We start from the raw sequence: 17035 nt of genomic DNA on the forward strand, positions 1-17035 counted from the left end.
TCGGAGCTACTCTGGTCGGTCTCCAGCAGTTTGTGACCTGCAGATCGCTTCAGTGTTTGCTCGGCGATCAAGTCACAACTCAATGTAAGTCTATGAGAGCCAGGACGAGGCCCCCGTACACTTACACTGAGAACTTGCGACTGTCACCTCTGACTCTCGGCCAATCAGAAGTTACGGTCGCAAGAAGGCGTCGCGCGAAGAGCTAAAGACAGTGGCTAGTAAGTAGGAGACTAGAGTCAGGGAACTTAGATTAGTAGCACCACTTCAGTGCTGAAATGGAACAAACACTGGAGCGGTGTGTTATTTTATTAGTGAAAATACAGGTGATACATTCCCTTTAACTAATTGGTTGGAGTGACGCTCTTTATGGTTGGTGCTATGTAAATCCCAGCCAGGTATTCAGCAAATTCCCTTCAATACCACACATTACACGGCCCCGGACGGATACAATGGGACAACTCACAGTCCTGATCCTTGTGGTATACAATGTAAGTATTCATAAATCAAAGCGTTACAAGAGTATCATGTACCAAAGACAATTTCCGTCTTCTGCTTACTCTGAATAGTGAAACTATGCAGCACTATGTCCTACGTGATGACTAAGATCAGCCCAAAGGTGCGGCCCTACGTACACCACAGATCACCTTAACATTCTCCTTACAGGGAAAAAGCCAGACCGAAATATTTACAATGGTACAATCTTATCTGGATCTCTCGGAGCTACATGACTTCTTCCAGATCGTGGGAAACTGCAGCTCTCCGGAGCAGCCATTCTTCACTGCAGTGTTCACACTGCGCAATTTTACAAAGTTTTTGAAACAGAAACGCTCCAATTACAAAACTCAGATTTCTGGCGTGTTTCTGCTTCAAAATGTCAACAAAAACCCTTACTGTTAGCCAGACTTGGGTGCCAAGGGCCCACCAGTGACATTGACTTTGGGGGGCACACTTTTCACCTCCATACAAATATTACACTTCTCGAATTCACAAATTTACCTATACTTCTATATAATAATAAACTGGGTAGTTTGGTTATTGAATGATAATATGCTGTTTTTTTTCTGTACAGAGTGAATCAAGAGAATTCTTAAGTACTAATTGGGGTTGGAGGCCAGATCTGCACAGGGACCTACCGGGGGATTCCAGTTCCCCTACGAGCCAGTCCGAGCCTGTTATTAACATACCCTAAATAGTATGTGAACCCAACGTCTCTTTTAGGTGGGCAAACCTACCGAGCTTTTCGAAAAGTCAATATCGACTCCTTAACAAGCCTTGCAATATGACTTGGGATAAACTCCAAACCAGAATCTCAATTTGCAGGCACGGTGTTTTGGGGTGTTGCCCCTCATCAATACAAAATATGAGATCTGATTAGGCTAGGTGAGAGGCTCTGGATTGTGGTCTAAGGAGTAACATATCTTCTTAGGGAGAGTGACAAGCCAAGCCTGGCATGTCAGAGTGAGGAGACTTATAAGGCAGAGATTGTGTGGCTTATAAGTCTCCTCACTCTGACATGTCAGGCTTGGCTTGTCACTCTCCACAAGGAGAAATGTTACCCCTTAGAGCCCATGCATAAAATTCATTAGGTTTCTTGTCTGGAATTTCTGATGTTCCCAACAAGAGAATTTGCAATAGAGCTCAAACAGATTCCGCATTTTAGCTATTGATGGGAGGGTCTTGGTGGGTAAGTATACTTCCAGGGTATTTTGTTTTCCTACTTGCTTGTTCAATTTTGCTTGGCTAGATAGATGTTAATGCATTTTTAAGGTCCATGACTCTAGATATGGCTTTTTTTTCCTGATGGTTTTTTTTCCATATTTTTTATATTATTTTAAAAATTACCAATGCTAAAAATGTAAGGGGAAAAAAATATATAAAAAAAGAAATTGTGGCTTTTTTTCACAAGTCAAGCACTAAAAGGAGAAAAACCTTGTATATGGAGGATGCCATAAATATGTCAAACTCCGCCATATCCATATATCGCACAGACGGGTATATACTGGTCAGTCTGTAACCCATTGAAAACACACCGGCACAAAACAACAATGCAGCACAGCGTGAGGCCTGACAGCTGTATAAATCCTAATCCTTTAGTACTAATCTTACCGGGATTGGATTCATCACGGGATTTCTCATGAATAACAAGGGCAACATTACACATAGGGTATGTGTACACTAAGTATCTGGTGCAGAAATTTCTGCATCACTTGACAAAAAAACGCTGCATAAAATACACACGTTTTTGATGCTTTCATGGTTTTGGAGCAGATTTTTTCCCCCTCTTATTAGTTTGGGTGAAATCTGCAGCAAAAACACTGAAAGAATTGACATTCTGCAGACAAATCTGCAAATCAAAAATAAGCAACGTGTGCATGAGACGTCAGGATTCCCATTCACTTTTCTGGCATCAGGAAACCCTTCAGGTTTTGAGACAAATCTGCACAGAAAAAAAAATGAGACAAAAACGCAAAGTGTGCACACAGCCTATGGGAGGTGGAAAGGTTTTTACTTGTTGGGATTGTACATATTTTAAGACTGGTAGTAATAATAATTCTTAGGCTGTGTATAGTCACTCATTTTTTTTTACTACTCAAAAAAACAGTTTAAAAGGGGTTTTCCACCTTTATAAAAGTGAACAACAAATGATGCCAGTGATGGAAAATAACAAAATCAGATAGTTTTCCCCCATTTCGACATCCAGAGTAAACACCGCTGCTCCTGTCTCAGTATATCGGCTGCAGTGATGACGTCACATCGACAGCTCACAGTGAGCTCAGCGGCGGCTTGTGTGATCTTCCTCAGACGAGCATAGTGATTGACTGCAGCAGTGATGTGCGTCATCGACGTGATGTCACTGCTGCAGCCAAAACACAAAGCCTGAAGCAGAGGTGGCGAGCCGGCGCTGAGTGCGGGAATGGCGAGAACCGAGTGCGCTTGTTGCTTTACATGACATTGTGGTACTTTTCTTAACACGGAAGACCCCTTAAATCTGCAGAATTTGTGCTCACATTAAGGCGCGGGTCAGAAGACTGGATTTTCTCTCATCCAAGAAAATCAGTCAGATCAGGAGCGTGATCAGTTTTTCTCGGTTGTGGAGAAGATAGGAAAAAAAAATTTCTCCATCTTCTCCATCAGCCAATGAAAATCGGCCTATAATTAGATGTCATTCGAGTCCGGTCCGATGTTTTTGACGGTCCCGCCAACTTGACCCTGTGCGATCCTTGTTTACAGATGCAACTCGGGTATGATGCGTATTTTTCCTCAGACAGACTTGGTCTGAGGAAAAAATTGGACATGAGCACGGCCCCAAAGAGTAACATTGGTAAGAGTGCGATCTGATGTTGTCGGACCCGAGAAGTGTTTCTAACGTACTGAGGTGAATGGTGCGGGAGACGTTTACCACAGAGATCGCATCTACCGTTATGGCTCCTTCACCAATGATGAGAATAAAAATCTAATAAAATCTTAATCTGCCCAATAGTCCTAACCTGAGGTGTCTCTAAAATCCCTGCACCAGTATAATCACCTCATCCTATGTACCAGCAATGTCTGTTACGTAAGAGGAGAGAGACGTTAGTGATGACAGGAAATGTGTTGTTCTGAAAGCGTCCGACCACAGGCAGAACTCACACTCCTCCAAGACTAGAAAGAAACATGGCGGCAATGATACCACACAAGCCACGTATACAGTCACAGGCCGGGTTATATATGTGCCGCCCCTGGGTACTGGAAGGAAAGAAAGAACAAGAAGGAAAGAAACCTGCACTCACACTCCCATTTACTGTACAATGAAGGCCCTCATGTACACCCATTAAGACTTCTAAGTGCAATACAACAATCAGAACACAAACAGACAATTTTAGTTTCTACTCCATCATCTTTTCCTCACATCTTCCAGGAGCCATGTCCCCCCCCACACCCACCAACGACATAACCATGAGGGTTTATGTTTCTAAGATTCTAAGAGACAAGTTGCAGTTTTGAATGATACCATTCATTTTACTATATAATACTTCACCCTTTCATGACCGGTGATGTATATTTACGTCCCTGCCTTAGATACGGGCTCCAGAGCAGAGTCCGCATCTTTCCCGCACTCGATGGCTGATTTAATCAGTCATCAAGTGCCGCTAACAGCCACATGTGGATCCGAGAGCCGTCCGTGGCTGTTAATCAGTTAAAATGCTGCTATCAATCACTGACAGCAGTATTTAACATGAGCTGACAGGAAGCACATCACAAGTCCCGTCCTTCGGCACCCGTCACGCGATCGCAAAGCATTGATGAGTTTTCATGAAAGCCGGGGGTCTGCAGAAGACCCCCATGTCGGTCATCATGATCCACCTGTGAACGCAATGACCGGCGTATATGGAAGATTGTGATTGCTGCTATTCATAGTACTGAAGCTCTGCTATATGTAGCACAGGTGATCAAAAAATTGCAGTTTCAAGTCCCCTATGGGGACTATTGAACATGAACACAGTAAAAAAAAAAAAAAGTTTTAAAAAATTATTAAAAACAAAATCCCTTTTGACCCATTAAAAATAAAACAAAAAATAAATAAATACACATATTTGGCATTGCAGAGTTCAGACATGTCTGATCTATCAAAATATAAGTAAATTAATCTGATCAGTTAGGCTACGCTCACATTTGCGTTGTGCGGCGCAGCGTCGGCGACGCAACGCATGCAAAACGCATGCACAACGCAGCGTTTTGTGAAGCATGCGTTAATTTTTTGCATGATTTTTGGCGCAGAAAAAAACTGTATCATGCAGCGTCCTCTTCGCCCTGACAGTTGCGCCAAAATGACGCATGCGTCACAAAACGCAAGACAACGCATGTCCATGTACCCCCCCATGTTAAATATAGGGTCGCATGACGCATGCGTCGCCGCGGCTGCGCCCGTCGCTGCGCCGCACAACGCTAATGTGAACGTAGCCTAAACGGCGTAATGAGAAAAAAAAAAAATCACCAGAATTACGGGTTTTTTTTGGTCGCCACTACATTGCAATAAAATGCAATAAGAGGAAATCAAAACATTGTATCTATCCCAAAATGGTATCAATGTCAGATCAAGATGCAAAAAATAAGCCATGACGCAGCCACAGGTCCCGAAAATTGGAAACGCTACAGGTCTCGGAAAATGGTGACAAATGCAAAAACTTTTATGCATTCAAATTTCAGATTATTTTTTCAGTACTTAAATAAAAAAAACAAACCTATACATGTTTGATATCTGCGTACTCGTACTGACCTGAAGAACCATAATAGGCTACTTTCACACTAGCGTTTTTTTGCATATGTCGCAATGCGTCGTTTTGGCGAAAAAACGCATCCTGCAAAGTCATCTGCAGGATGCGTTTTTTCCCCATAGACTAACATTAGCGACGCATTGCGACGCATTGACACACGTCGTGTTGTGGCGGACCGCCGGCAGCAAAAAACGTTACATGTAACGTTTTTTTGTGCCGATGGTCCGCCATTTCCGACCGCGCATGCGAGGCCGGAACTCCGCCCCCACCTCCCCACACCTCACAATGGGGCAGCGGATGCGTGGAAAAACAGCATCCGCGGCCCCCGTTGTGCGGCGCTTGCACAGTATGCGTCGGTACGTCGGGCCGACGCAGCGCGACGGCGCCGTACCGACGCTAGTGTGAAAGTAGCCTTACTGGTTCAGTTTTACCATACAGTGAACATAGTAAATTACAAAAAAGCAAACGAACAAACAAACAAACAAACAAACAATTGTGGAATTGCACATATTTTTTGCAATTTTACATTTGGATTTTTTTTTCTCATTTTTCAATACACTATGTGGTCAAATGAATGATGTCATTCAGAAGTACAACTCATCCCGCAAAAAACAAGCCCTCATACGGGCAAAAAGTACAGGGGAAAAAAAAATTCAAGTGTGGTGAAATAGTTAATAAACAAAATTGCAATTCCAACACTTGTTTTTGGTTTTCGCTTTTATTAAATGATTCAGTGACAAAAAAAAATGATCTGGCACCATGATTCTCCAGGTCAGTTTGAGGACGACGATACCAAATTTACAGTTTTTTTACCTCATTTTATTGGTTTAAAAATATTTGCTTTGTGTCGCTATTTTCAGAGACACATTTTTTACGTATTTTTCAGTGATGAAGCTATGTAAGCCTTGTTTTGTTTCTTGTGGCGAGCTAAAGTTTTTAAAGATGTAATTTTGGAGCACAAAGTTTTGATTACTTTTTATTGTGACTTGAGGGTGGGGGTTGGGGTGCTGCAACAACAAAAAAAATGGTTATTTAACTTCATGGGTTGCATAATTTTATATTTTTTAAGATTGGACCTTTATGGATGCCGTAAAATGTAATATTCTTATTTTCTTTTAATTTATTTTTGAAATGGGGAAAAGGTGGTCGATTTATACTTTTTTTTTGTTCATATTTTCACCCCTTTACGACCTTGGACGTATAGGGAGCCACAACTATCATGAGAACGAGACCTTATCATCTCTCCACCGATTTCCACTGGAGCTTGGAAAATTGCCAACAAAGCTTGCTCGTTAATCAGAGGAGGGAGTTCCACCGGTCAGATATTTATAGCATGTCCAGGGAATATCCTAGAAATATTTAAGGTGTGCCAAACCTATTTATTGTCCCACAATCACCACGATCTACAGGGTTGAGACTCCCATTAAGGCCGGTGTCACACTTTCGAGTGCAATGCGAGAAACTCGTGTGAGTCTCTCGCATCAATACCCGGCACTGCCGCCAGCACCCGGGACCGGAGCGTGCGGCTGCATAGAAATACATGCAGCCGAACGCTTCGGTCCCGAGTGCCGGCGGCAGTGCCGGGTATTGATGCGGGAGACTCACGCGAATTTCTCGCCTTGCACTCGCAAGTGTGACGCCGGCCTAATCAGGAGAATGGGAGCCCTAGGTTCCCCGTTGCAACACAGTGCCATTAGAGTTGTGCTCTGCTTTCACAGTCAGTCCCAAAAACTGCAAATTGAGCGGTAATAGTTATAATAAGTGTTGCCTGTGTGACATCCCCTTTAAAGCTCTATTCATACAGGCATTAGCAATAACTTGCTATTTGGAACTAGAACAACGTAGCAAGCAGAGCTATTCCATCAGGTGATAAAATGTTTTGGATATACAGTATAGAGTCATGTAACTTCGATGTCACCAAAGATCCTTTAACAACAGGAATCTAGAGGAACTGAAGGAGAGACTGGTATGTACCCTATGTGTAGTGTGTGCATAAATGTGCTGTGTAGGTGCAGCTTGTGAGCAGTGCGTGTATATACACGTGTATGTATGTGCTGTGTAGGTGCAGAATGTGCGCAGTGTGTGTATATACACGTGTATGTATGTGCTGTGTAGGTGCAGAATGTGCGCAGTGTGTGTATATACACGTGTATGAATGTGCTGTGTAGGTGCAGCATGTGTATGTATGTGCTGTGTAGGTGCATCATGTGTGCAGTGCGTGTATATACACGTGTATGTATGTGCTGTGTAGGTGCATCATGTGAGCAGTGCGTGTTTATACATGTGTATGTATGTGCTGTGTAGGTGTAGCATGTGCGCAGTGCGTGTATATACACATGTATATATGTGCTGTGTAGGTGCATCATGTGTGCAGTGCGTGTATATACACATGTATATATATGCTGTGTAGGTGCATCATGTGTGCAGTGCGTGTATATACACGTGTATGTATGTGCTGTGTAGGTGCATCATGTGTGCAGTGCGTGTATATACACATGTATATATGTGCTGTGTAGGTGCATCATGTGTGCAGTGCGTGTATATACACATGTATATATATATGCTGTGTAGGTGCATCATGTGTGCAGTGCGTGTATATACACGTGTATATATATGCTGTGTAGGTGCATCATGTGTGCAGTGCGTGTATATACACGTGTATATATGTGCTGTGTAGGTGCATCATGTGTGCAGTGCGTGTATATACATGTGTATGTATGTGCTGTGTAGGTGCATCATGTGAGCAGTGTGTGTTTATACATGTGTATGTATGTGCTGTGTAGGTGCATCATGTGAGCAGTGTGTGTTTATACATGTGTATGTATGTGCTGTGTAGGTGCATCATGTGAGGAGTGTGTGTTTATACATGTGTATGTATGTGCTGTGTAGGTGCATCATGTGAGCAGTGTGTGTTTATACATGTGTATGTATGTGCTGTGTAGGTGTAGCATGTGCGCAGTGCGTGTATATACACATGTATGTATGTGCGGTGTAGGTGCATCATGTGTGCAGTGCGTGTATATACACATGTATGTATGTGCTGTGTAGGTGCAGCATGTGTGCAGTGCGTGTATATACACGTGTATGTATGTGCTGTGTAGGTGCATCATGTGTGCAGTGCATGTATATTCACGTGTATGTATGTGCTGTGTAGGTGCATCATGTGTGCAGTGCGTGTATATACACATGTATATATGTGCTGTGTAGGTGCATCATGTGAGCAGTGTGTGTTTATACATGTGTATGTATGTGCTGTGTAGGTGTAGCATGTGCTCAGTGCGTGTATATACACATGTATGTATGTGCTGTGTAGGTGCAGCATGTGTGCAGTGCGGTGTATATACACGTGTATGTATGTGCTGTGTAGGTGTAGCATGTGCGCAGTGCGTGTATATACACATGTATGTATGTGCTGTGTAGGTGCAGCATGTGTGCAGTGCGTGTATATACACGTGTATGTATGTGCTGTGTAGGTGCATCATGTGTGCAGTGTGTGTTTATACATGTGTATGTATGTGCTGTGTAGGTGCAGCATGTGTGCTGTGTAGGTGCAGCATGTGTGCAGTGCGTGTATATACACGTGTATGTATGTGCTGTGTAGGTGCATCATGTGTGCAGTGCGTGTATATACACGTGTATGTATGTGCTGTGTAGGTGCAGAATGTGTGCAGTGCGTGTATATTCACGTGTATGTATGTGCTGTGTGGGTGCATCATGTGTGCAGTGCGTGTATATTCACGTGTATGTATGTGCTGTGTAGGTGTATCATGTGAGTAGTGTGTGTTTATACATGTGTATGTATGTGCTGTGTAGGTGTAGCATGTGCGCAGTGCGTGTTTATACATGTGTATGTATGTGCTGTGTAGGTGCAGCATGCGTATGTATGTGCTGTGTACTGTAGGTGCATCATGTGTGCAGTGCGTGTATATACACATGTATATATGTGCTGTGTAGGTGCAGCATGTGTGCAGTGCGTGTATATACACATGTATATATGTGCTGTGTAGGTGCAGCATGTGTGCAGTGCGTGTATATACACGTGTATGTATGTGCTGTGTAGCTGCATCATGTGAGCAGTGTGTGTTTATACATGTGTATGTATGTGCTGTGTAGGTGTAGCATGTGCGCAGTGCGTGTTTATACATGTGTATGTATGTGCTGTGTAGGTGCAGCATGTGTATGTATGTGCTGTGTACTGTAGGTGCATTATGTGTACAGTGCGTGTATATACACATGTATATATGTGCTGTGTAGGTGCAGCATGTGTGCAGTGCGTGTATATACACATGTATATATGTGCTGTGTAGGTGCATCATGTGTGCAGTGCGTGTATATACACGTGTATGTATGTGCTGTGTAGGTGCATCATGTGAGCAGTGTGTGTTTATACATGTGTATGTATGTGCTGTGTAGGTGCATCATGTGAGCAGTGTGTGTTTATACATGTGTATGTATGTGCTGTGTAGGTGTAGCATGTGCGCAGTGCGTGTATATACACATGTATGTATGTGCGGTGTAGGTGCATCATGTGTGCAGTGCGTGTATATACACATGTATGTATGTGCTGTGTAGGTGCATCATGTGTGCAGTGCGTGTATATTCACGTGTATGTATGTGCTGTGTAGGTGCATCATGTGTGCAGTGCATGTATATTCACGTGTATGTATGTGCTGTGTAGGTGCATCATGTGTGCAGTGCGTGTATATACACATGTATATATGTGCTGTGTAGGTGCATCATGTGAGCAGTGTGTGTTTATACATGTGTATGTATGTGCTGTGTAGGTGTAGCATGTGCTCAGTGCGTGTATATACACATGCATGTATGTATGTATGTGCTGTGTAGGTGCAGCATGTGTGCAGTGCGGTGTATATACACGTGTATGTATGTGCTGTGTAGGTGTAGCATGTGCACAGTGCGTGTATATACACATGTATGTATGTGCTGTGTAGGTGCAGCATGTGTGCAGTGCGTGTATATACACGTGTATGTATGTGCTGTGTAGGTGCATCATGTGAGCAGTGTGTGTATATACACATGTATATATATGCTGTGTAGGTGCATCATGTGTGCAGTGTGTGTATATACACGTGTATGTATGTGCTGTGTAGGTGCATCATGTGTGCAGTGCGTGTATATTCACGTGTATGTATGTGCTGTGTAGGTGCATCATGTGTGCAGTGTGTGTTTATACATGTGTATGTATGTGCTGTGTAGGTGCAGCATGTGTGCTGTGTAGGTGCAGCATGTGTGCAGTGCGTGTATATACACGTGTATGTATGTGCTGTGTAGGTGCATCATGTGTGCAGTGCGTGTATATACACGTGTATGTATGTGCTGTGTAGGTGCATCATGTGTGCAGTGCGTGTATATTCACGTGTATGTATGTGCTGTGTGGGTGCATCATGTGTGCAGTGCGTGTATATTCACGTGTATGTATGTGCTGTGTAGGTGCATCATGTTAGCAGTGTGTGTTTATACATGTGTATGTATGTGCTGTGTAGGTGTAGCATGTGCGCAGTGCGTGTATATACACATGTATGTATGTGCTGTGTAGGTGCAGCATGTGTGCAGTGCGTGTATATACACGTGTATGTATGTGCTGTGTAGGTGCATCATGTGAGCAGTGTGTGTTTATACATGTGTATGTATGTGCTGTGTAGGTGTAGCATGTGCGCAGTGCGTGTTTATACATGTGTATGTATGTGCTGTGTAGGTGCAGCATGCGTATGTATGTGCTGTGTACTGTAGGTGCATCATGTGTGCAGTGCGTGTATATACACATGTATATATGTGCTGTGTAGGTGCAGCATGTGTGCAGTGCGTGTATATACACGTGTATGTATGTGCTGTGTAGCTGCATCATGTGAGCAGTGTGTGTTTATACATGTGTATGTATGTGCTGTGTAGGTGTAGCATGTGCGCAGTGCGTGTTTATACATGTGTATGTATGTGCTGTGTAGGTGCAGCATGTGTATGTATGTGCTGTGTACTGTAGGTGCATTATGTGTACAGTGCGTGTATATACACATGTATATATGTGCTGTGTAGGTGCAGCATGTGTGCAGTGCGTGTATATACACGTGTATGTATGTGCTGTGTAGCTGCATCATGTGAGCAGTGTGTGTTTATACATGTGTATGTATGTGCTGTGTAGGTGCAGCATGTGAGCAGTGCGTGTATATACATGTGTATGTATGTGCTGTGTAGGTGTAGCATGTGCGCAGTGCCTGTATATACACATGTATATATGTGCTGTGTAGGTGCAGCATGTGAGCAGTGTGTGTTTATACATGTGTATGTATGTGCTGTGTAGGTGCAGCATGTGAGCAGTGTGTGTTTATACATGTGTATGTATGTGCTGTGTAGGTGCAGCATGTGAGCAGGGTGTGTTTATACATGTGTATGTATGTGCTGTGTACTGTAGGTGCATCTTGTGCGCAGTGCCTGTATATACACATGTATATATGTGCTGTGTAGGTGCATCATGTGAGCAGTGTGTATATACACGTGTGTGTATGTATGTGCTGTGTAGGTGCACATGTGTATGTATGTATACTTGTGAATATGCAGTGCGTGTTGTGACATATTTGAATAAATGTTTATCTGTTTGTTCAAGAAATCAGTCTATCAGTCGGAGTAAAAAATATAAAGAACGTGTCTTATTTTCGGGGAAACATGGTAGCGCTGGTCTCAAAGTTTGATCTGGTCACCAGAGAAGCACAGTCAATAGTACAGTGTTTATGTGGGCGCATAGTTTTTATAGATTTTTTTTTATAGAATGAGGTGTAGTACAAACTGCTGTGATGCTAACATACAATGTACGCGGCACGTCATATGGGGGGTCTAAGTGCGGACATTGCAGAAGATTTACATGTCTGCACAGTAATAAATGAAACCAACATGCAGGGCACCAAGAGTCGGCTGTGCTCACACTGAGCTGGTAACGGGCCGACTACTCAGGCTGTGAGATTTTTTAAGATGTAGCAGATAAGGGGGAAAACCCGAATTTTGACACATATTAAACACACATACACAAATGCACACTGATATACATTATCTCACAAAAGTAAGTACACCCCTCACATTGTTGTATATATTTCATTATATCTTTTCATGGGACCACACTGATGATCTGACCCTTTGATACAATGTACAGTAGTCAGTGTACAGCTTGTATAACAGTGTACACTTGGTGCTCCATCTAAATAATTCAGCATACAGCCATTAAGGTCTAAAGCGCTGGCAACAAAAGTGAGTACACCCCTAAGTGAAAATGGCCAAAATGTGCACAAAGTGTCAATCTTTTGTGTGGCCGCCATTATTTTCCAGCGCTGCCTTTACTCTCTTGGGCATGGAGATCAGTAGAGCTTCACAGGTTATCACAGGAAGCCTCTTCCACTCCTCCATGTCGAGATCACGGAGCTGTGGATGTTGGAGACCTTGTGCTCCTCCACCTTCCGTTTGAGGATGCCCCACAGATAAGATTGTTCGATAAGAGGATCGCCTACATACATAGCCCCTCAGAAATACAATTGTCACACCAAGAATGGAAAATCGTGGAATTCTGTTAACCACAGGGTGGATAGAAACAGTATGTTACTGATATGCAAATGATGTCATTGATCAGCAATAGCAAAGGAAGCTGCCAGCGGCGGATCTTGATGATTTGCCCAAGTGCATTCAGCGTGGCAGAACATTCTTCAGACCATTAATAACCTCATTGATACTATCAAGGTAAGTGGCGCTCATATTCAAAAATAAATAAATCGAGATGTTTTGAAAACGTTTCCATTTTTAAATAATTTGCAGATCAGTAACAGTATCTCTCCAGCCTGTGATTTACAGAATGCCACAACTTTTTTTTTTCCTGGTGTTGAAATGTCAATGTTGAGGAGCGTATATAACACAAAGGCCGTGTATACACAATATACTGATATGAGGACTGTGTACACAATAAATATGCACACGGGGGCCAGTGTGTGACACACTATACACAAGGACAGTATGTAATATACATACCGTATATATTATTCGTGAGGTCCATGTATTTGTACATATATTACATACACACACAAACACGTGAGGAAAGTGTATACACAGTATACAAACATATACTGATACAAGGACAGTGTACACATCACATATATACATGAGGATACTGTATACACACACTACACTGATAAATAATATACATACTGTCCTCATGTATCAGTATGTTATGTGTGTACAATGTCCCCACATACACGAGGATCTGAGGACAGTGTAAACATTACATATATACATGAGGACAGTGCATATACACATTATACTGACACATGAGGAAAGTATATACACAATATACTGATATATAAGGACAGTGTACGCATCACATGCTGTATATACACACGAGGACAGTGCACATACAAACTGTATAGAGTTTATACACACAATATACTAATACATGAGGACAGTATGCGCATTATATATCAGGATACTATCAGTATATTATGTGGGTGTACACTGCCCCCACATACACACGAGGATCTGAAGACAGTGTATACCGACACATGCGGATACTGTATAAACGCATACGCGCAGGAGCACAGCGATCACGCGCAGGAGCACAGCGATCACGCGCAGGAGCACAGCGATCACGCGCAGGAGCACAGCGATCACGCGCAGGAGCACAGCGATCACGCGCAGGAGCACAGCGATCACGCGCAGGAGCACAGCGATCACGCGCAGGAGCACAGCGATCACGCGCAGGAGCACAGCGATCACGCGCAGGAGCACAGCGATCACGCGCAGGAGCACAGCGATCACGCGCAGGAGCACAGCGATCACGCGCAGGAGCACAGCGATCACGCGCAGGAGCACAGCGATCACGCGCAGGAGCACAGCGATCAGACACAGATCACACAGGAGCACAGTGATCAGACACATCACAGAGGAGCACAGTGATCACACAGGAGCACAGTGATCACACAGGAGCATAGTGATCACACAGGAGCATAGTGATCACACACAGATCACACAGGAGCCCAGTGATCAGACACAGATCACACAGGAGCCCAGTGATCAGACACAGATCACACAGGAGCCCAGTGATCAGACACAGATCACACAGGAGCCCAGTGATCAGACACAGATCACACAGGAGCCCAGTGATCAGACACAGATCACACAGGAGCACAGCGATCAGACACAGATCACACAGGAGCACAGCGATCAGACACAGATCACACAGGAGCACAGCGATCAGACACAGATCACACAGGAGCACAGCGATCAGACAGGAGCCCAGCGATCACACAGGAGCACAGTGATCAGACACAGATCACACAGGAGCACAGTGATCACACACAGATCACACAGGAGCACACTGATCACACAGGAGCACAGTGCACACATAGATCACACAGGAGCCCAGCGATCACACAGGAGCCCAGCGATCATACAGTGATCACACAGGAGCCCAGCGATCACACAGTGATCACACAGGAGCCCAGCGATCACACACAGATCACACACAGGAGCTGAGCACTTCTCCCCTCCCGCAGGCGCAGTGCCATGTACACACATCAGACCTCATGTGCACTCAGCAGGTCGGGCAGTACTCACTGATGCACAGCTCCAGCACGTAGGCGTAGTAGGACCAGCACACGACCAGCGTGATAAATACCACCGGGATCCAGCCCACCACCCGCTGGCAGCAGCGCAGGACATGAGCCGGCGCCATGATCCTGCAGCAGCTGCCGGTACAGAGCTGCTACTGTGACAGCACAATGGGCGGGGCCACGTCACTAACCAGCTAGCTGGACACGCCCACATGCGCCGTCACACTGCCTGACGTCACTGGGAGCGCTGGGTGGTGGGAGCGCTGGGTGGTGGTCGCGGGTGCGGTACAGTACTGCGGTGGGCTGTAGCCGCCTCTGGTGGGCTGTTCATAGTCACAAAGAAGTAGAAATGGGATTTGCCATAAAATAAAAAGGAAGTTTACTTGAAGGGAAGTAATTTCTTTCCCCTTTTTATAGCTGTGCTGAGGGTGTCGCACTGAGGCAGGTCTCATGACCCAACATGTGCTGCAACTTATCACTGGCCGCAAGTTCTCGGCAGCTCATCCGCTGCTTACCCATTACACTATGCTGCCGAGAACATCTGTTCCCAGGAGTTTGCAGCCCCATCTGAGAGCAGCATAATGTAGAGACAGAGACCCGGATTCCAGCAATGTGTCACTTACTGGGCTGAGTGCTGCAGTTGTGCTAAAAATCCTTGTTTTCTCTGTTGCACTTTTAGCAGTTCTCTAAATGCTGAGCTAGAGAAAGTACTGCAGTGCGCAGGGGCCGGAAAGGTCAGAGAGGCGCGGCGCCTGTACTTTGCTCTGCCCTCAACAGGGCAAATCAGTCAGTACGCCTGCGCCGGAGCCACAGCGTGAAGACAAGAAGAGGACGTCATCGTAAGAAGATGGGAAAGAAAAGCCCCATGTGCCCTTCAGGCCTGTGGTCCCATTGAGATAAATAGAAACAGTGTCGGACTGGGGTGCTAAGGGCCCACCAGTAATATTGACTTTAGGGGCCCACTTTTCATATGCGTACAAATATTACACTACCCTCATTCACAAATTTACCTATATCTCTATATAATAATACACTGGGCAGTTTGGTTAATCAATGATTAGATGCTGCTTTTTATGTACAGAGTGAATCTACTGAATTATGCCAAATAATGCCCATATAGTGTGGTTGGGGGCCCAGACCTCCCCTGGTGCCCGCCGGGGGATTCCCCTGTTACCCTATGGGCCAGTCCGAGCCTTAATAGAAATCTTATTTAAAGAATACCTGTGGTGGTTTTTGATGTGGATTTTGTAGCAGAATCCAAAATGTACATAAAAAACCTCCATCTGAACAGACCTAATGGGGTGAGAAGTGCAGAGCAGGTATCCGCTATGTCAGGGATGTCAAACTGAAATACATAGAAGGCCACAATTAAAAACGTAGACAAAGTCACAAGCAAACGTTGATCTTTATTACAAAATGTCTATTGAGGAAGTTTTTCCTTATCATCAAATATGATGATGAACCTTTTCATATGGAAACAAACCTAAAGGAGCTGTCCCACGAGCAAAGTGCATTTTAATTAATAGATTTTAAGAGTCAGATCACATGACCGGAGCATTGGGCATTCCCTCACTGGAAGGAGCTTACATTTAACTCTTAGGCTGTGTGCACACATAGCATATTTTTCGCGTTTTTTTTGCTATAAAAACGCTATAAAACCGCGAAAAAAACGCTAACATTAAGCATCTTATGTAATAGAATGCATTCCGCATTTTTTGTGCACATGCTGCATTTTTTTCCTGAGCGGAATCGCATTCCAGAAAAAAACGCAGCATGTTCATTAAAATTGCGGAATCGCGGCGATTCTGCACCCATAGGAGTGCATTGATCTGCTTACTTCCCGCACGGGGCTGTGCACACCATGCGGGAAGTAAGCAGATCAAGTGCGGTTGGTACCCAGGGTGGAGGAGAGGAGACTCTCCTCCACGGACTGCGCACCATATAAGTGGTAAAAAATAAAAGAATTTAATTAATAAATAGCGATATACTCACCCTCGATGTCCCCCGCAGTCTTCCCGCCTCTCCGCTGCACGCTGCCGCTTCGGTTCCTATAGCTGCTGTGCGGTGAAGGACCTGCGATGACGTCACTGTCTTGTGATTGGTCGCGTGACCGCTCATGTGACTCACGCGACCAATCACAAGCCGCGACGTCATCACAGGCCCTTCACCACACAACAGCTA

General features: G+C 44.4%; 1 protein-coding gene across 2 annotated transcripts in view; it reads right to left on the reverse strand.

Annotated features, from left to right (window-relative positions):
• The window catches only part of ZDHHC20 (zDHHC palmitoyltransferase 20), a 75195-nt gene extending 60164 nt beyond the window's left edge, over positions 1–15031 (reverse strand). The window contains exon 1 of one of the 2 annotated variants that reach the window (XM_077298381.1): positions 14859–15031. In XM_077298381.1, the coding sequence (XP_077154496.1) occupies positions 14859–14976 (118 nt within the window). In that variant the 5' untranslated portion in view covers positions 14977–15031. The remainder of the gene's footprint in view (positions 1–14858) is intronic. The other variant, XM_077298380.1, reaches the window with a different exon arrangement.
• Positions 15032–17035: the final 2004 nt, after the last annotated feature.

Source organism: Ranitomeya variabilis, chromosome 3 (genome assembly GCF_051348905.1).
Source record: "Ranitomeya variabilis isolate aRanVar5 chromosome 3, aRanVar5.hap1, whole genome shotgun sequence".
NCBI classification, from domain to species: domain Eukaryota; kingdom Metazoa; phylum Chordata; class Amphibia; order Anura; family Dendrobatidae; genus Ranitomeya; species Ranitomeya variabilis.